Source organism: Leptosomus discolor, chromosome 28 (assembly GCF_034619465.1).
Source record: "Leptosomus discolor isolate bLepDis1 chromosome 28, bLepDis1.hap2, whole genome shotgun sequence".
NCBI lineage: Eukaryota > Metazoa > Chordata > Aves > Leptosomiformes > Leptosomidae > Leptosomus > Leptosomus discolor.
This window is the reverse complement of record NC_141418.1, coordinates 353754-371308: the sequence shown is the minus strand read 5'-3', so window position 1 is coordinate 371308 and position 17555 is coordinate 353754. Positions and strand designations below refer to the sequence as shown.

Below are 17555 nucleotides of genomic sequence, written 5' to 3'. Positions count from 1 at the left end.
AGCCCGCCTCCGCCTCCCTTCTTCCGTCTGCGCCGCTACGCGAGGCCGGGGCCTGGGGGGGGGGGGAGGCCTAGGCCGCGGGTTGCCAGGCAACAGCGCGGCGCGCAGGGCGCGTCACTTCCGGCGCGCCGCTTCCGGCAGTAGCCGCCGCTGCCATGGCGGGCGCCGCGTCCCGCCGCGTCTCGGTGTTCCCGTCCCCGCAGGAGCTGGGCCCGGCCCTGGCGCAGCTGGTGGCCGAGCGGGCGGCGGGGGCCGGCGGGAGCTTCTCGCTGGGTCTCTCGGGAGGGAGCTTGGTGGGGATCCTGGCCAGGGACCTGCCCCCCGCGCTCGCCGCCGCCCCCGCCGCGCCGCCCCGCTGGCTGGTGGCCTTCTGCGACGAGCGGCTGGTGCCGCCCGAGCACCCGGACAGCACCGCCGGGGCCTACAAGGTGAGCGGGACCGGGGCGGCGGAGCCTCGCCGCCGGGCCGGCCCTGACCGCCTGCCGCCCCCTCTCCGCAGGCCCAGCTGCTGCCGCGGCTGCCCGGCCCCGGGCCGCGGGTGCTGGCCCTCACCCCCGGGCTGCCCCCCGCCGCCGCCGCCGCCGACTACGCCGAGCAGCTCCGCCAGGTACCGGCCCTGGGGGGTCGGGGAGGAGCCGGAGGTCGGGGGGGAGCTGGGGGTCGGCGGGCGGAGCGGGTCTCCCCCATCGCGGCTCCATCTCCCGTTCTCCCCGCAGGCTTTCCCGGGCGAGGACGTGCCCGTCTTCGACTTGCTGGTGCTGGGGGTCGGGCCGGACGGACATACTTGCTCCCTTTTCCCCGGCCACCCCCTGCTCCAGGTGAGCTCGGCCCTACGAGTGTCCGTGGGGTGCCGTTGTTCCCCCCGGGGTGACGCGCAAACGGCGTCCGTGCGGCAGCTCCTGGCGTGGTTTTAACAGAGAGTGCGGAGGTGTGGGGGAGAAGCAAACTGCTGGGGTTGGCTCGTCCCCCTGCTGGTTTCCCCGGGTTTGGGGGGCAGCAAAAAAAGAGGATCCTGGCTCGGGTGGAGAAGGGGAAGGGCCAAAGACCCTCCGTCACTCCGTCTACGGTCAGAGCCTGGATCACTTCCCTCCTTCGGGGTTGGTTTCCCTCTTTTCACGGTCTTTCCGCTCTGGTAGGAGAAAGAGAAAATAGTTGCTGCCATCACCGACTCCCCGAAGCCGCCGCCGGAGCGAATCACGTTAACCCTGCCCGTGCTGAACGCCGCGCGGATGGTCGCCTTCGTGGCGACGGGGGAGGGCAAAGCCGCCGTTATAAAGGTTTGGCCCCAAAGTGTTCCTCTTCCCAAAAATCCAGGGGGGATTCTGGGGGGGAAGGGGCGCTCGCGAGGCCTCAGTCCACCCCCGGAGGCGTTTTGGGGGCGGTTTGCGGTTCCCTTTCCCTGCCTGAGGCCCCGCTCCCTCTCTCCCGACAGCGCATTTTGGAAGGTGATGAGGAAAACCCCCTTCCCGCCGCTCGCGTCCGGCCCCGCTCCGGGCAGCTCCGCTGGTTCCTGGACGAGGCGGCAGCGCAGGAGCTGACTGGCCCCGTCGAGAAACATTCCATCCTGTAGAGCCCCGGCGCCGCCAGCGGGGCTCACCGGGCCGTAGCGCTCTGTGGTGGCACAAAACCTGCTTTTTTGGGGGTTTTCCCCCCTTTTTCTGGACCAAACGGCGCTTTGCCGAGCGTGAATTTCACTGTAACGGTCCTGTGGTGGCACAAAACGTGTTTTTTTTGGGGTTTCCCCACCTTTTTCTGGACCAAACGGTGCTTTGCCGAGCGCGAATTTCACGGTAACGATCCCCCCGGTTCGGCGGGCGCCGGGTCGGGGTCGCCCACAGTTCGTTCTGGTCGCTGCGATATTAAAGGGCCGGTTTCGCCCCTCGTGCTCCCGGTGCTCGTTCTGCCCGGCCGCGTCTTCCGTCAGCGAGGGGCCGCGGGGTGTCGGCGGCGCCTGGGCTGGCGGCGCTCGGGTTCCCTCGCTGGTTTGTCGCTGTCGATCCTGGCGTTCGGCCTCGCCCGGAGTTTGGCGTCGGTGCCTCCTTGCTGCCCGTTTTCCCGCACCCGCGGGCGCCGGTTCAGCCAAACCCCCGGGTTCTGGTTTGTCCCTGGCCTCCGCGGTCGCCCCTGGCGTCGCCTTCCTGGGGGTGCGTGTCGGTGCCGGCGGGAGCGGCGCGGCGGGGCTGCTCGGTGGCTGCTGCCGGGGTCGGTTTCGAGGAGATCCAGAGGGAAAGCGTCGGGATTTGTGAGTTAAACGTGAGCGTGACGAATCCCTGCCCGACCGCTGGGCGCTGCGCCTTAAAAACGCGGCTTTGAAACTCAAAAGCTAAAGCAAATTTAAAATAATGCTTAAAGTCACACCGTTCCCCTCCTTCCATCTGACAAAGGACACGAGAGATGGGTTGGAACGAGGTGGTTTTGGCAAACGTCGGTCCGGAAGCGCCCGGTGGTGGATTTTCCCGCGTCCGGCCCTTGTGCCGCGGCTGTGGGAACCTGCAGCGGCGCCATTGTCCCTCCAGCGATTCCAAAACCTTTTTCCATCCGCTTCCGTGGCCTTTTCCAAACTATCCCCGTTGGTTTCCTTGTGTGAAAAATATTTGGGGTTTTTGACCGGCCGGGGGCCGCTGCCAGCGCCGGCAGCTCCTGCTCGGGGCTTCCCCTGGCGCCGCGTCCCGCGGGACACCGCGACCCGCCGCGGGGGCAGCGGCCGGTTTGGGGCGGGGGGGCCCGAGCAGGTGCAGGGCGCCGCGGGGGAAATAACGCCGGAAAATCCGCCCGCCCCCCGGGGCGCTGCTGCGGCCTTCCCCAGTCCCTCGCCGTTGGGGGGCAACTGGTGGCGAGAGGGGGGGGTGGAGTGGGCGGAGTTGCGTCGTTGGGAATAGTTCTGTGCTAATTAACGGTAACGAGCCGTTATTTCTAGGGTGGAAGTAGCGGGCGGGGGCGAGCGAAGGGGCTGCGGTGGCGCCGTCCCGCGGCAGGACCCCCTGAGCGGGGGTGGGGCCGGTCTCAGAAATAAATCGGGAACCGAATCGGTGCCGTTTTAGCGCCTGAAACTGGGGGGAGGGGGAACTGGTGGGAAGTGGCAGAGGGGCCGCTGCCCCCTTCAGGGTTATTTTGTGAGCGGGGGCGGGGGGGGGGGCCGGCATAGCGCTATGAAACTTGGTTTGAATATTCACGAGCCGATGATCTGGACCGGAGCGAAGCGGAGGAGCGGGAAGGCGGCGCGTCCCCACCCCGGAGCCCCGCCGGCAGCGAGCGCGCCGAGGCCGAAGATGGGAGGAAGGTGCTCGAGCCCCCTGAACGGGCGGCAGCGCCGGTACCTGAGAGGTGAGAAACGACTCCTGCTGCCTCCCTGGCTGGTTTTTGGGGGGGGGACGCACCCCTAAATCCCAGTTGGGGCGGGATCTCAGTCCCGGTTGGGGCAGGATCTCAGTCCCGGTTGGGGCGGGATCTCAGTCCCGGTTGGGGCGGGATCTCAGTCCCGGTTGGGGCGGGATCTCAGTCCCGGTTGGGGCAGGCTGCCGTGGTGTGACCCTCCTGCACCCCCCGCGTCGGCTCAGCGCTCGCTGAGCTCCCGTTTGGGCTTCGCGGGGCGCGGAAGGGAGCGTGGCCGTTGGTTTTGGGGCGTTAGTCGGACTCAAAAAGAGCGACTGTGCGAAACGAGGCTGCGAGCCCCCTCCTCCGGTGCCTTCCCCTTCGGGTGGGGGCCTCGGCCTCAGGCCGTCGGCTCGCTGCCCTCCCCGCCGCCTCCTGCCCCTTCAGCCGCGTGCCCGGACGCCCCCAGAGCCTCCGGCTGGGCCTTTATCGTCCCATTCTGCGCTCGCCGGGGGTGACACGTCTGACGAGCTGCTCTCGGTGAAGCTGCCCCCTCGTTTCCCTCTCCAGCCGCCGGCTTTTTTTGTGGTTCTGGGGGGTGTCAGCCCCGCGGCCGTTTCCCGTCCCTGTCGGACCAGGCCGCGTTCCCGGGGTTTGGGAGCGGGTCTGGTGACAAGGGCAAGAAGGGAAAAGCCGCAGCTCTTTGTCCCCCGGCTTCGTGCCTCGGCGCTCGGCTGCTGCTCTTAGAGGAGAGGGAAAACCGCCGGTCAAAACCGGGAGCGGGGTTTTGGGAGGGTCCCCCCCAGCCCGGCGCCGGTCCCGCTCTGCCCGCAGGTCGCGCGGACGCCGCCGTGAGGAGCTTCGTGCCCCATTACCGGCGGCAGCTGGCGACGGCCCTTCTGAGGCGGCTCTCGGGGGAGCTGGAGCTCCGGGGGAAACCGGCCCTGCAGCTGCTGCCGAGCGAGGTGAGCCGCCTCCGCGGGGAACCACGGGGCTGCTGTCCCCGGGGACCCGCAGCAGAGCTCGTCCCATCCAACCTCTGCCACCAGCGGGGACGTCCCCGCCCCGCCCGGGCTGCTCAGAGCCCCCCACCCCCGGCCTCGAACCTTCCCAGGGACGCGGCACCCACCACCGCTCCCGGGCAGCCGGTGCCGGGGTCTCGCCACCCTCCACGTAACCGATTTCTGCCTTAGACCCGCTCTGAATCTCCCCTCTTTTAGCCCAAACCCACGAATTACCCCTTGCCCTGTCGCAGCAGCCCCCGCTGAGATGATTCTCCCCGTCACAGACCCCCTCTAGGCATCGCGAGGCCGTTTCGTTGCAGCTTCGTTGCGTAGTTGAACGTTGTGCAGAGCAGCGGCCCGTTACGAGGGAAAATTGGGTCTGTTGTGGCTTAGAAGTGAATATTTAGGAGCGTGTTTTGGAAGAGAGGAGAAGGTGGGATGGACAGCCGGGGCTCAGGCTCACGACTCGGTGCCAGAGACCCTCAGAGCCCCGCAGGGGGCGGCGACACGGGTTTGTGGCTCGCTCTGTGCCGCTCGTCGCCGCGGGGTGGCCGTGCCCGGCTGCCTCGCGCCGTGGCTTCTCCAACCGGCGGCAAAAGGTCTCGGCCATCCCGCTCCCAGCCCGGCTGCCCACCAGGCGACGGGGTCTGGCTGTGACGCTGTCGCCTTCGCTGAGGTTCTCGGGCTCTTCTCGTGTGTCCTCAGCTCCGGGGGCCGCCCGACGCCGCACTGCACGACGGGTCGCTCTCCCGCTACGACGGCGATTCCCGCAGCTGGCAGGAGAGCTACGTCGTCCTGCTCGGAGACGGTACCCTGCGGTGGTTCGACAGCGAGGAGGTAAACGTGCTCCTGATGAGAAATCGGGGGGTTTCGTGGCCGCACCCCGTGAAACCCGCTCAGGGCGGCCCCCGCAGGCCGCCGCCGCGCACGGGCGCGTAGAAGCTGAACCGGGATTGCGCTCGCCCGGGGAATCCGGCGCCGAGACGTTCCCGTTCCCTTCAAATCCGCCTCGATGGGCTGCGTCGCGTTGGGCTTCTCTGGTCGGGACCCTCGCTGACCACCCGCCCGCCGGTCCCTCTCCCAGGCCCTGCGGACGGGCTGCGAGCCCAGCGGCTCGGCCGCTCTCTCCGGCTACCTGCTGCTCTCTTCGCCCGGCGAATACGCCGAGTGGCTCGGCGCCCTGTGCCCGGGGCTCGCAGGTGATTCCGCGGCGCGTTGGCAGTTCTGTCGGTGGCGGCCGAGCCGCGAGCGGGGCCCGGTTCAGCACCCCGGAGCGTGACGGGGGAGGACGAGGCGAAGCCGTGTCCGGCCGAGAGACCTCGTGCCAAAAGACACCCGAGAAATGCCCGTACGTGTCGGCAGAGCCGCGACCCCCGGGGCTGAACTTGCGGCGTCGCCCGGGCTCGGTGCTCTCGAGCCCTCGCGCCGCTTGATCCGTGGTTGCCCTCGTCCCCCCGCACCCCTGGCCTCCCCCGGCGGCCTCCCCGCCCTCGCTCCGCCAGCTGGGAGCCGAAATGCTCAACCCCAGCGGCCCGAAACCAGCAGCAGCTGCGGAGAAGCTTTGCCAGAGCCTGGAATTCCTTTCCAGGGGTTTTCCCTGCGCTCTCCTCGGGAGCCGCCTGCCGTGGGAGAGCTCAGCTCTGCCCGCGGGCGCTGGGACTCGCCCTGGGGTTTTAAACTGGGCAGCGCCGCTGAAAATAAAAACCTCCGTGGCGTTGGGACCTTCCCCGCCTGCGGCAGACGCCGGCTGGGAGGCGAGCCCGGCTTTCCCGGGTCGCCCTCGGCACGAACCGCTGGCGCTGAAGCGGCGCCGCTTGTGCTTCCCGCCCTCTCCTTCCCCCCCCCCCCGCCCCCCCAGGTGGCAGCCCCTTGGCCGAGGCGCCGGGAGAGTTTCTGTTTTTCCTCTGCCATCCCTTCCGGAGGCACTTCTGCTTCTGCGCCGCCTCGGCGGGGTCGCGGCGGGCCTGGAAGGCGGCTCTCCGGGACGGCGTCCGCTACCGCAGCACGGGTGAGGCGGCCGGGGCGCCCCGGAGGAACCCCCGGTCCGGGGGGGAACCGCTCGGTTCGGCATCGCCGGGATTGACTCGTCCTTTTTTGTTCCCTCAGAGCTGCAGAGGAGCGACTCGCTGGAAGCGGAGGCGTTCCTCGAGGCCGTGCGGTTCTACCGGCAGGAGCGAGGCCGCTACGGGGCCGGGGATCTGCTCCTGGGGCCGGAATCCGAGGTCGGGAAAGCGCTGGGGACCGGGGCCTTCCCATCGAGGGGGTGTCGCTCCGGGGGGGGGGTTCAGCCGCTCGCTTTGGGCTCGTTTAGGTGCTGGGGAACGTCCTGATGGAGGATTTGCTGCCGGTGCTGCGCTCCCGGGTGCTCCCCAGCATCGGAGGGTCAGGGCGGAGGCGGCGGCAGCTCTGGCTGCAGGTGAGGGCCCGGGGTGGCACCGGCGGCGCCTCCCCCCCGGAGCGGGAACTGGGGAGCGTTGGGGTGCGGCTGGTCCCGGGGACGGGTGTCACGGAGAGGGGTGAGGGAATTACGTGGTGTTTGGGTCGGGTGAAGCGAAGCGAAGAGTTTTAGGGCGAGAGGTGGGTTCGGTCGGGTGGTGAGCCCAGGAGCTGCCTGGGAAACGGTTGTGACCCCAAATTTTGTGCCTCTTGCCTCTCCTTTACTCTGATTCACCCCCTCCTTACCACCACCCCCGCCCTGCCCCCAGTTTCTCCAGGAGGTTTACGCCCTGATCCTCAGCGAAATCTCCAGGGAGTTCGAAGCTTTTCAGGAGGAGAAGGAAAGGCTTCGGGTGGAGCTGGAGAAGAAGATTCGCCCCGACCTGGATCAGATGCTGACCCTGAAGGAGCAGATCGCCGGCAGGCTCCAAGGTTGGCCACTCGGGGGGATAAGAGGCAAAAAAGAGGCAGGTTCAAAAAAAACCAAACCCAACAACTGGACAAATCCGTGAAATTTGCCCATGGATTTGCCCATGGAAGCTGCAGCCTCGGTTGGTGAAGCGCCGCGTGGGCAGCTCGGTGTTGGGAACCAGCGGCTGCAGCCAGTCGGGGTGTGGGGAAGGGGGGTGGGTCTGGAGGGGCGTTTGCTGCCCAAACCTCAGCCCCGCTGGCGCGGTGCTGCCCCGGGAAGCGCGGCCCGGCCCGGCCCGGTCCGTCGGGCAACCCGCAGCTGCCGCTCTCGGCAGCCGTGGTGCGGGGCCCGGCGGAGTCGTGGTGCGGCCGGGCCGTGGAGCCTCACCTGGGGTCCGCCGTGGAGGAGCTGGTGCGTCCCCTCGGCGCCGGCCTCGCGGCGGTTCGCTCGCTCTTCGCCCGGAGGGTCGACGAGATGATCGAGCGCGTCCGGAGCTGCCCCGGGGCCGTCCTGCAGAAAGAGGTACCGGGGCGGTGGAGGCGGCCGCTCCCTTCCAGCCCCGCCGCGGCCGTCGTGGGTGCGGGGCCGGTTCCCGGGGCGGCGGCAGCTCGTGGGAATCGGCGCCGGAGCCCGGCGGGGTTGAGCTTTGTCAAAGCGTCGAGTCTCTCGGGGGGGGACGTCGCAGGGCGGTTCCTGCTCCCGCGCCTGCCCCGGGCACGTGCTGCTGGTTCCTGGGGGGACACGGAGAGAGCGGGGGGAGCGGAGCCGGGGAGCAGATGCTCCGTGAAGGGAGGGGGAGGGAGTGCCGAGGGGAGGGGGTGCCAAGGGAGTGGGGTGCCGAGGGAACTTGGTGCTGAGGGGAGGGGGCGCCGAGGGAACGGGGTGCCAAGGGAACGGGGTGCCGAGGGGAGGGGGTGCCGAGGGGAGGGGGTGCCGAGGGGAGGGGATGCCGAGGGGAGGGGGTGCCGAGGGGAGGGGGCGCCGAGGGGAGGGGGTGCCGAGGGGAGGGGGTGCCGAGGGGAGGGGGTGCCGAGGGGAGGGGGTGCCGAGGGGAGGGGATGCCGAGGGGAGGGGGTGCCGAGGGGAGGGGTTGCCGAGGGAAGGGGTTGCCGAGGGAATGGGGTGCCGAGGGGAGGGGGTGCCGAGGGCAGGGGGTGCCGAGGGAAGGGGGTGCCGAGGGGTAGGGGTGCCGAGGGGAGGGGGCGCCGCGTGCCGCCCGAGCGACTTGCCGCCCCTCTGACGCAGCTCCTGGCGCTGGGCAGCGCGCCCTGGCAGCCCGAGGCGATGCAGCCGTGCTACGAGGAGGCCGCCCTGTACCGCGAAAGCCTGCGGGGGCTGGAGGAGCGGTTTGGGTTCCGCGGCGTGACGGGCCTGATCCTGGGCGCGCAGAACCTCCTGCAGCAAGTGGGTGGTGACGGCTGAACGGCTGAGCGAGCGGTTAGGGCTCGAGACAGAAAGGCTGGGACCTTGGGGGGTGAGCCAGTGAGACTCAGGAGTTTAAGGGATGAGACATTAAGGCTTGAGACACTAAGGCTCGAGACTTTAAGGCACGAGGCATTAAGGAACGACATATTAAGGCTCGAGATGAGACACTAAGGCTCGAGACTTTAAGGAATGAGCTATTAAGGCTTGTGAGAGTAAGGCTTGGACCTTAAGGGATGAGCTAGTGAGACTCAGGAGTTTAAGGGACGAGACACTAAGGCTGGAGACTTTAAGGCTTGGGACTTTAAGGAACGAGCGATTAAGGCTCGAGACAGTAAGAGCTGGACCTTAAGGGATGAGACAGTGGATCTCAAGACATTAAGGCTTGAGACACTGAGGGTCAAGACTTTAAGGCTCGGGACATTAAGGAATGAGCTATTAAGGCTCGAGATGAGGCACTAAGGCTCAAGATTCTAAGGAATGAGCTATTAAGGCTCAAGAACAGTAAGGCTTGGACCTTAGGGGATGAGACAGTGGGACGGGACATTAAGGCTCGAGACACTAAGGCTCAAGATGAGACACTAAGGCTGGAGACTTTAAGGCTCGGGACTTTAAGGAACGAGCGATTAAGGCTCGAGACAGTGAGAGTTGGACCTTAAGGGATGAGATAATGAAACTCAAGACATTAAGGCTTGAGACACTGAGGGTCGAGACATTAAGGCTTGGACCTTGGGGGGTGAGCCAGTGAGACTCAGGACTTTAAGGGACAAGACATTGAGGTTTGAGACACTAAGGCTGGAGGCTTTAAGGCTCGGGACACCAAGGAACGAGCGATTAAGGCTCGAGATGAGGCACTAAGGCTCAAGACGGCGACACTTGGACCTTAAGGGCTGAGCCAGTGCGAGCGGCCCCTCGCTCCCCGCCTCGCGCTCCGTCGCCTCCCAGGAGGCGCGAAGCTCAGCTCTGAGGACGTTCTCTCTAAAAAACCCCAAACCCCACGAGTCGGCCTGCCGAGGAGGAAGGCGCTGGCAGCGGGGCTGGGGGGAGATGCGGGGCCCAGTCCCGCCTGCCCGGTGGGTGCTCAGGGCGGGTTTCTCCGGCAGCTGATGCGGGACGCCGCGCACACCTTCCAGCAGCTCTCGCAGCAGCACCTCGCCCGGGCGCCCGCCCGCCGCCCGCTCGCCCAGGCACTGGGGAGGGTCAAGGAGCGGGTGCTGAAGGTGAGGTGGGGGGCTGAGCCGCCCCCGGCGCGGCCTTGCCCCCCTCCCCCCGGCTCCGCGGGGCTGTCGCGACGGGACCGATCCCCCTTCCGACCTGACTTGCAGAAGTTCGATCACGACAGCGGCTCTGTCCGGCAGCGCTTCGCTCGGGAGTGGCTGGTCCGGATTTTCCTCCCTTTTCTGCTCGAGCACTTGGAGTCTGGGTGTAAACTGGTACGGCCGGGCCGGGGCCGGGGCTTTGGCGGGCGGGGGAACGGGCTCAAAACAAGCGGGTTTCAGTTCGGCAAGAAAAAGCGGCTCCTCCCCTGCCCGTCCTGGCGCTCGGCGAGCGTCTCTCCGCAGAGAAAAGAGCTTTTAATCCGCGCGGCGGCGGCGGCGGCGGCTGCCAGCCCGCAGCCCTCTCCTCGCCGGCGTCCGAAAGCCGCCTCCGGACGGACACAAGTCCCGCTCTGTTCCGCGCCGCCCTGGGTGGGACCGTCCCTCGCAGCTGTTTTCCCAGAACGTTCTCCTTTATTTTTATTTTATCCCCCTTTATTTATTTATTCATTTATTTTTAACGCCTTCCCTTCGCCGTGCCCAACGCCGCCTGGACCCCGGCGCTCCCCGGGGGTGTCGTTGGAGGGGACGGGCGCTCCGCCACGGGGCAAGCGGGATCCGAGGGCGCTGCTGGAGACTCCCCGATTTGTTTTGGGGGGACCCTCACCCCATTCCCCTCCGTTTTCCCCACCCCCCCCCCCCGGGTGCTGGTTTGGCAGCCTCCCGCCTCGCCGGGACCCCCAGTGCTGACGCGGCCCCGCTCTCCCCCCCCCTCCCCCCCCCGGGCAGGAGCTGCCGCAGTACGAGACCCTCGTGTTCGCCGACTGCAGCGGCATCGTGAACCCCGAGAACGTGTACGAGGAGGCCGTGGGGGCCGTGCTGCTGCGGGCCGTCGGCGGAGGTGAGGGCCGCAGCCTTGGGCAGGAGCGTCCCCCCCCCCAAAACGCTCCCGGTCGCCCGGGTCCCCCCTGCCGGGCTCTGGGTGGGGGGTTTCAGCCCTTCACCCGCCATTCCCACAGTCCAGCCTCGGCCCAGACGTCGCCCCCGCTCCCTCCCCCTCGCTGGCTGGAGCCTCCGCAGCTCCCGCTGGCCAAAACCAGGGAAAAACCGCCTCATTCTCCAGGCGTGACGTCACGGGAGGGGTCCCCGCGCCGAACAGGGGGGGCTTTCACGGGCGGGGGGATGCGGGGGCGGCCTCGGTGTCCCCCTGGGAGTACGAGGGGGGCGGGCGGCGGCGGTGGCGCTTTGCCCACGTCTGAAACAGTCGGAAACCGATGGTTTTCCACCGGCCGAGCGTGAAAACGGGGTGAAACCAGGCCGAGGTGGGTCTGTGTCGCTCGCTTGGAAGGCAAACGGGGAGAATCTTAGTTGAAAATTTTGCTTGGAAGTGGAATTTTGGAGGTTAAAGACCCGAAAGTGACGTTTTGAAGGTAAAAATAGTTGAAATTTTGGAGGTTAAAGACCCGAGAGTGACGTTTCGAAGGTAAAAATAGTTGAAATTTTGGAGGTTAAACACCCAAGAGTGACGTTTTGAAGGTAAAAATACTTGGAAGTGTGAAATCTTGAAGGTAAAAATGCCTGAAAGCAGAATTTTGAAGGTGAAATACTGGAAATTTTGGAGGTAAAAGACTTGAAAGTGACACTTTGAAGGTCAAAAATACTTGGAAGTGGCACGTTGGAGGCCAAACCCCTCGAAGGGGCGATGTGGGGGGCGCGGGGTGACCCCTGTTCCCCGTTCCAGCGCTGGAGGCCTCGGGCCGGGACAGCCCCACCCCCAGCGCCGAGGAGCTGCTCTACGAGGAGATGGGCTGAGGACCCCCCCTGCCTATCCTTGGTGTGGACCCCCCGGGTGTGACCCCCGCTTCGGGTGGTGACCCCCGGGGGTCAGTGTGGGGCCGGGGGGGGAGGGGATCGAGGGTGAAGAAGGGAGCGATTGGAAATGGCCAACACGTGTGTGGAGTGTGTCTGGGGGGGGAGGGAGATTGGGGGGGGGGGGGGGAGTGTAGAGATGGGGGGGGAGGGGAAGGGCGAAGGGATGGGGAGGAGCTGGGATGGAGGGGGGGGAGCAGAGGAGAGGGAGTGGGGGGGGAGAGGGGGCAGGGGGGACAGCAGGGGGGAGGGGGAGATGGGGCAGGGGGAGAGGGGGGAGGTGGGACAGGGGAACAGGCGGGGGGGGGGGGAGGGGGGAGATGGGGAGGGAGGAGAAGGGCAGAGGAGGGGGAGATGGGGCAGGGGGGCAGCAGGGGGAAGGGGAGATGGGGCAGGGGGAGAGGGAGGAGAGGGGCGGGGAAGGGTGAGAGCAGGAGCTGGAGGTGGGGGGAGAAGGGGGGAAGTGGGGCAGGGGGAGGTCTGGGTCTGGGGGGGGGGGGGAGAGGGACGGGGGGCGGGGGGGGGGGCAGGGGGAGGTCTGGGTCTGGAGGAGCGGGGGGGGAGAGGGAGGTGGGGGGGGCAGAGGGAGCTGGCGGCGGGGGCGTGGCCTCCGGGCGGGGGGGGGGCGGTGCCAGGCGGCGGCGGGGGGCGTGGCGGCGGCGGGGGGCGTGGCCGCGGCGGCGCCCGGCCATAGAGGGCCGTGCGGGCGGCCGCGGGGGCGTGGCGCGGCGCGCGGGGCGGGCGGGAGCGGCGGCGGCCCAGCATGGCGGCGGGGCGGCCGTGGCCGCTGCTGCTGCTGGCGCTGGCGGCGGGGCCGGGGCCGGGGCCGGGCTCGGGGCCGGGGCTGGGGCTGGGGCCGGTCCCGGCGGGCGGGTACTTCCCCGAGGAGCGCTGGAGCCCCCGAGTCGCCGCTGCGGCCGCCGCGGGTGGCGGTGGCGCTGCTGGCGCGGAACGCGGCCCACGCGCTGCCCGCCGCGCTGGGGGCGCTGGAGCGGCTGCGGCACCCCAAGGAGCGGACGGCGCTCTGGTGGGGCGGGGGGGGCACCGGGAGGGGAGGGGAGGGGAGGGGGGTACCGGGGGGTACCGGCGGGGCTGACGGCCGTGCCCACGCAGGGTGGCGACGGATCACAACGCGGACAACACGACGGCGCTGCTGCGGGAGTGGCTGGGGCGGGTGCGGGGGCTCTACCACCGCGTGGAGTGGCGGCCGGCGGAGGAGCCGCGGTGAGTTGGGGGGGGGGGGGTCGGAACCGAGCGGGGGGGCTCGGGGGAGCCCCGGGGACAGCGGGTGCCCAGGTTCAAGGGGGTCCCGTGCGCTCGGGATGCCCGGTGGGGCGGGGGGGGGGGAGTCGTCCGTAGGTTGGGAGTGCCCAGGTTTTGGGAGGGGGGGGGGGGGGAGTGTGTGTGCCCAAGTTTGGGGGAGTCTGTGGGTGCCCACCCGAAGGAAGGTCCCCGTGGACTGAGGGTACTCGATTTCGGGGGGAGAGGGTGTGTCTGTAGGTTGTGGGTGGCGCGGTTTGGGGATCTGTGGGCCCCCACTCTAAGGGGGTTCCCTGTAGGTTGTGCGTGCCCAGTTTTGGGGGGGGGGGTTGTCTGTAGGTTGAGGGGGGTCTATGAGTTGTGGGTGCCCCCCTTAAGGGGGGTCCTCATGGGTTGTGGGTGCCCAGTTTTGGGGGGGGGTGGGTTGTCTGTAGCTTGCGGGTGCCCAAGTTTGAGGGGTTCTATGAGCTGTGGGTGCCCACCCTGAGGGATGTCCCAGGCCTGGGGGGGGTCCCCATGGGCTGTGGGTTCCCAGTTTTGGGGTGGGGGTGGTGGGGTGGATGTCTGTGGGCTGCGTGTCCCCACCCTGAGGGGGTCCCTGTAGGTTGTACATGCTGTGGTTTAGGGGGGGGGGTGTCCCCTGTGGGTGCCACAGTCCAGGGAGATCCCCATGGGCGGGAGGTGCCCAGTCTCAGAGGGGGGTCCCCACAGAGCGGCTGGGTGGGGTGCTGGGGATGGGGGGGGGGGGGAGCGGCTCTCGGGGCAGGAGGGCAGCAGGGCCCCCCCCTCCACTCCCCAGTTCATACCCCGACGAGGAGGGCCCCAAGCACTGGTCCCCGTCCCGCTACGAGCACGTGATGAAGCTGCGTCAGGCGGCGCTGGAGTCCGCCCGCGCCATCTGGGCCGACTACCTGCTGGTGAGGGGGCACGGGGGGGACCCACGGGGGGACCCACGGGGGGACACGGCCCCGCGGCGGCCGCTTCGGGGGCTGACGGTGCCGTCGGGCAGTTCCTGGACGCCGACAACGTCCTGACGAACCCCGACACGCTGGGGCTGCTGATGGCGGAGAACAAGACGGTGGTGGCCCCCATGCTGGACTCGCGCGCCGCCTACTCCAACTTCTGGTGCGGGATGACGGCGCAGGTGAGGGCGGGGGGGTGGGCGCCGCGCCCCCTGGGTCCCGCGTCCCGTGGGCGTCGTGTCTTCTGGGTGCTGGGTCCTCCGGGCACCGCGTCCTCTGCGTCCCCTGGGTGCCAGGTCCTGCGGGTTTCGGGTCCCTTGGGTGCCACGTTCTCCGGGTGCTGCACCCTCCAGGTCCTCTGGGGGCCACGTCCTTTGGGGGCCACATCCCTTGGGCACTGGGTCACCTGGGTGCTGGGTCCTCTGGGCACCGTGTCCTTCATGTCCCTTGAGTGCCACGTTCTGTGGGTGCTGGGCCCTTCAGGTCCCCTGGGTGCCAGGTCGTCTGGGTGCCGTGTCCCGTGGGTGCTGGGTCCCCTGGGCACTGTCCCCTCTGCGTACCTGGGTGCTGGGTCCTCCAGGTCCTCTGGGCACTGGGTCCCGTGGGTGCCAGGTCCCCTGGGTGCCGTGTCCCATGGGTGCTGGTTCCTCCGTGTCCTCTGGGCACTGGGTCCTTTGTGTCCCTTGGGTGCCCTATTCTGTGGGTGCCAGGTCCTCCAGTTCCCCTGGGTGTTGGGTCCCTTGGGTGTTGGGTCCCCTGGGTGCCAGGTCCCCTGACTGCCACGTCCTGTGGGTGCTGGGTCCTCCATGTCCCCTGGGTGCCATGTCCCGTGGGTGCCGGCTCCTCAGTGTCCCCTGGGCACTGTGTCCTCTGGGTGCCACGTCCCGTGGGTGCCGGCTCCCCTGGGCACTGTCCCCTCTGCCTCCCTGGGTGCCGGGTCCTCCAGGTCCTGGGTGCCCCGGGTCCCCCGGCCGCCGCGTGCCCCCCGTCCCACGGCAGTCCCTGCCCGCAGGGTTACTACCGGCGGACCCCGGCCTACCTGCCGATCCGGAAGCGGGAGCGCCGCGGCTGCTTCGCCGTGCCCATGGTGCACTCCACCTTCCTGCTGGACCTGCGCAAGGAGGCGGCGCGGGCCCTCGCCTTCTACCCGCCGCACCCCGACTACACCTGGGCCTTCGACGACATCATCGTCTTCGCCTCCTCCTGCCGCCAGGCGGGTGAGCGTCGGCAGCGCCGGGGCCTCGGGCCGGGACCCGAGCCTGGGGGGTGGCGACGGCGGCCGGAGGCTGGTGGTGACGGTGGCCGTGGGGTGGGGGTGGCTTCGGCTTCGGGCTGGCGTTGACGGCAGCTTCAGGCTCGTTGGGCTTCGGCTCCAGCCCCGGTGTTGGCTCCGGCCCCGCCTGACTTTGGCTTGAGGCTCATTTAACTCCAGCTTCAGCCTGGCATGAACTCCAGCCCCGCTTCACTTTAGCTCCAGCCCCGCTTAACTTTAACTTGAGGTTTGTTTAACTTCAGTTTCAGCCCAGCATTAACTCCAGCCCCGCTTAACTTCAGCCTGAGGCTCATTTAATTCCAGTTTCAGCCCCGCTTAACTTTAACTTGAGCTCACTTAACTTCAGCTTCAGCCCAGCATTCACTTCAGCTCTGAGGTTTGCTTAGCTCCCGTTTCAGCCCTGCGTAACTTTTAGCTTCAGCCCGGTGTTAACTTCAGCCTCACTTAAATTCAACTTCAGCCCAGCTTAACTTCAGCTCCAGCCCCGCTTAGCTTCAGCCTGAGGCTCATTTAACTTCAGCTTCAGCCTGGCATCAACTTCAGCCCCACTTAACTGTTAACTTCAGCCCAGTGTGAACTTCAGCCTCACTTAAATTCAACTTCAGCCCAGCTTAACTTCGACTTGAGGCTCATTCAACTTCCAACTTCAGCCCAGCGTTAACTTCAGCCCAACTTCACTCCAGTTTTAGCCCCACTTGACTTCAGCTTCAGCCCGGTGTTGGCTTCAGCCCCGCTTAACTTTTAACTCCAGCCCAGTGTTAACTCCAGCTCTGCTCAACTTCGCTTTCAGCCTTGTTTAACTTTGGCTCCAGCCCCGCTTAACTTCAGCCTGAGGCTCATTTAACTCCAGTTTCAACCTGCTGTCGACTTCAGCCCCGTTTAACGACTCCAGTTTCAGCCCCGCTTAACTCCAGTTTCAGCCCCGTTTCACCCCAGCCCCAGCCCGGCTCCGTTAACTCCAGCCCGGCTTCGTTCCAGGAGTCCAGATGTTTGTCTGCAACCGGGAGGTGTTCGGGTTCCTGCCGGTGCCGCTGCGCTCCCACAGCACCCTGCGGGACGAGGCCGAGAGCTTCCTGCACGTCCAGCTGGAGATCATGGGTGAGCGGCGGGGGGACACGGGGGGACACGACGGGGGGACACAGGGGGACACGGCGGGGGGGACACGGGGGGACACGGCGGGGGGACACGGGGGGACGCACCGCGGCTTGGCCCCCGGCCCCGGGGCTTGGCTGCGGCCGTGGCTGCGCCCAGCCGGGCCCTCCCTCCTCCCCGCAGTGAAGAACCCGCCGGCGGAGCCGTCCCCGCACGTCTGGGTGCCCCCCAAGGTCCCCGACAAGATGGGCTTCGACGAGGTGAGCGGCGCTCGGGGGGTTCTGCTCCCTCTCGGCCGGATTTTGGGGGTGGTTTTCCCTTTTCTGCTGACTTGGGGGTGGGGTTTTGCCCTCCTCTCTCCTGGATTTTGGCGTCCATCCCCCCCCTTGCCTCTGGATCGTGGGGGGTCGTCCCCATTCTCAATCTGGGTTTTTTTTCCTCCTCTTCTGAATTTTGTCTCCTCCTCCAGTTTTGGGGTGGTTTTCTCCTTTTTTTCTGGATTTTGGTTTCCTTCCCACCCTTTTTCTTCTGGATTTGAGACGAGTTTATCTCTTGCCTTCTGGATTTGGGGGGGGTGGTGTGTGTATCCGTTTTCTTCTGGATTTAGGGGGGTATCCTCTTTCTTCTGGGTTTGGAGGGGTTTATCCCATTCTTTCTGGATCGAGGGGGGGGGTTTATCCCTTTCCTTCTGGATTTGGGGGGGGGTTATCCCTTTCCTTCTGGATTTGGGGAGTGGGTCCTTTCCTTCTTTCTGGATTTTAGGGTTTTTTCTTCCTCACCTGGATTTGAGGTCCCTGTGGCTGGTCCCCTCCCCCCCAATATACTGAATTTTGGGGTGGTTTTTAATTTTGGTTTTCCCCCCCCTTTTTTTTTTTCTGGAATTTGTGGGGGTTTTCCCCGGTCTTTCCTGGACTTTGTTTGGTCGTGCCCATCCCCCCCCATTCTGGACTGGGGAGGGGGTTTCCTCCTCTTCTGCGTTTTGGGTCCCTCGTGTCCGTCTGTGTGTGTGTGTGTGTGTGTGTGTGTGTGTGTGTGTGTGTGTCCCAATATTCTGGGTTTTGGGGCGGGGTCTTTTTTTTTTCCCTCCCCTCTGGATTTTTGGGGGGGGTCCCTCCCTTCCCAGGTGTTCCTGATCAACCTGGAGCGCCGGGCGGACCGGCGGGCGCGGATGCTGCGGACGCTGCACGAGCAGGAGATCGCCTGCAAGCTGGTGGAGGCGGTGGACGGCAAAGTGGGTGCCGGGAGGGGGGCGGTGGA

General features: G+C 67.1%; 3 protein-coding genes across 3 annotated transcripts in view; all 3 read left to right on the top strand.

Annotated features, from left to right (window-relative positions):
- The first annotated feature begins 155 nt into the window (after positions 1-155).
- On the top strand, positions 156-1885 carry PGLS (6-phosphogluconolactonase). The gene is made up of 5 exons (XM_086478895.1): positions 156-428; positions 500-607; positions 717-818; positions 1137-1277; positions 1433-1885. Exons 1-5 carry the CDS (start codon positions 156-158, stop codon positions 1568-1570), a joined length of 762 nt encoding a protein of 253 aa, XP_086335021.1. The 3' UTR covers positions 1571-1885.
- A 1384-nt stretch (positions 1886-3269) lies between these two features.
- On the top strand, positions 3270-11654 carry NIBAN3 (niban apoptosis regulator 3). Its single transcript, XM_086478817.1, has 16 exons — positions 3270-3324; positions 4147-4277; positions 4601-4693; positions 5022-5153; positions 5401-5515; positions 6175-6324; positions 6423-6538; positions 6628-6732; positions 7022-7260; positions 7359-7686; positions 8410-8568; positions 9690-9806; positions 9912-10019; positions 10632-10743; positions 11057-11164; positions 11584-11654. The coding sequence occupies exons 1-16, from the start codon at positions 3270-3272 to the stop codon at positions 11652-11654; spliced, it is 2139 nt and encodes a 712-aa protein (XP_086334943.1).
- An 862-nt stretch (positions 11655-12516) lies between these two features.
- Positions 12517-17555, top strand: part of COLGALT1 (collagen beta(1-O)galactosyltransferase 1) — a gene marked incomplete at its 5' end in the record, with an annotated part of 5333 nt that continues 294 nt past the window's right edge. The window contains 9 exon segments of the mRNA XM_086478816.1: positions 12517-12609; positions 12611-12738; positions 12825-12935; positions 13771-13888; positions 13981-14115; positions 14946-15150; positions 16185-16304; positions 16482-16558; positions 17422-17533. Coding sequence (XP_086334942.1) covers positions 12517-12609; positions 12611-12738; positions 12825-12935; positions 13771-13888; positions 13981-14115; positions 14946-15150; positions 16185-16304; positions 16482-16558; positions 17422-17533 — 1099 coding nt within the window.

What these genes read in the sequence shown, in the direction of transcription:
- PGLS (XM_086478895.1), top strand. Translation starts at nt 156, where the DNA reads ATGGCGGGCGCCGCGTCCCGCCGCGTCTCGGTGTTCCCGTCCCCGCAG. An exon ending in GCACCGCCGGGGCCTACAAG is followed by an intron (nt 429 to 499) that starts GTGAGCGGGACC and finishes CCCTCTCCGCAG; the next exon opens with GCCCAGCTGCTGCCGCGGCT. An exon ending in GCAAAGCCGCCGTTATAAAG is followed by an intron (nt 1,278 to 1,432) that starts GTTTGGCCCCAA and finishes CTCTCCCGACAG; the next exon opens with CGCATTTTGGAAGGTGATGA.
- NIBAN3 (XM_086478817.1), top strand. Translation starts at nt 3,270, where the DNA reads ATGGGAGGAAGGTGCTCGAGCCCCCTGAACGGGCGGCAGCGCCGGTAC. An exon ending in CCCAACAACTGGACAAATCC is followed by an intron (nt 7,261 to 7,358) that starts GTGAAATTTGCC and finishes GGCTGCAGCCAG; the next exon opens with TCGGGGTGTGGGGAAGGGGG. An exon ending in TGGAGTCTGGGTGTAAACTG is followed by an intron (nt 10,020 to 10,631) that starts GTACGGCCGGGC and finishes CCCCCCGGGCAG; the next exon opens with GAGCTGCCGCAGTACGAGAC.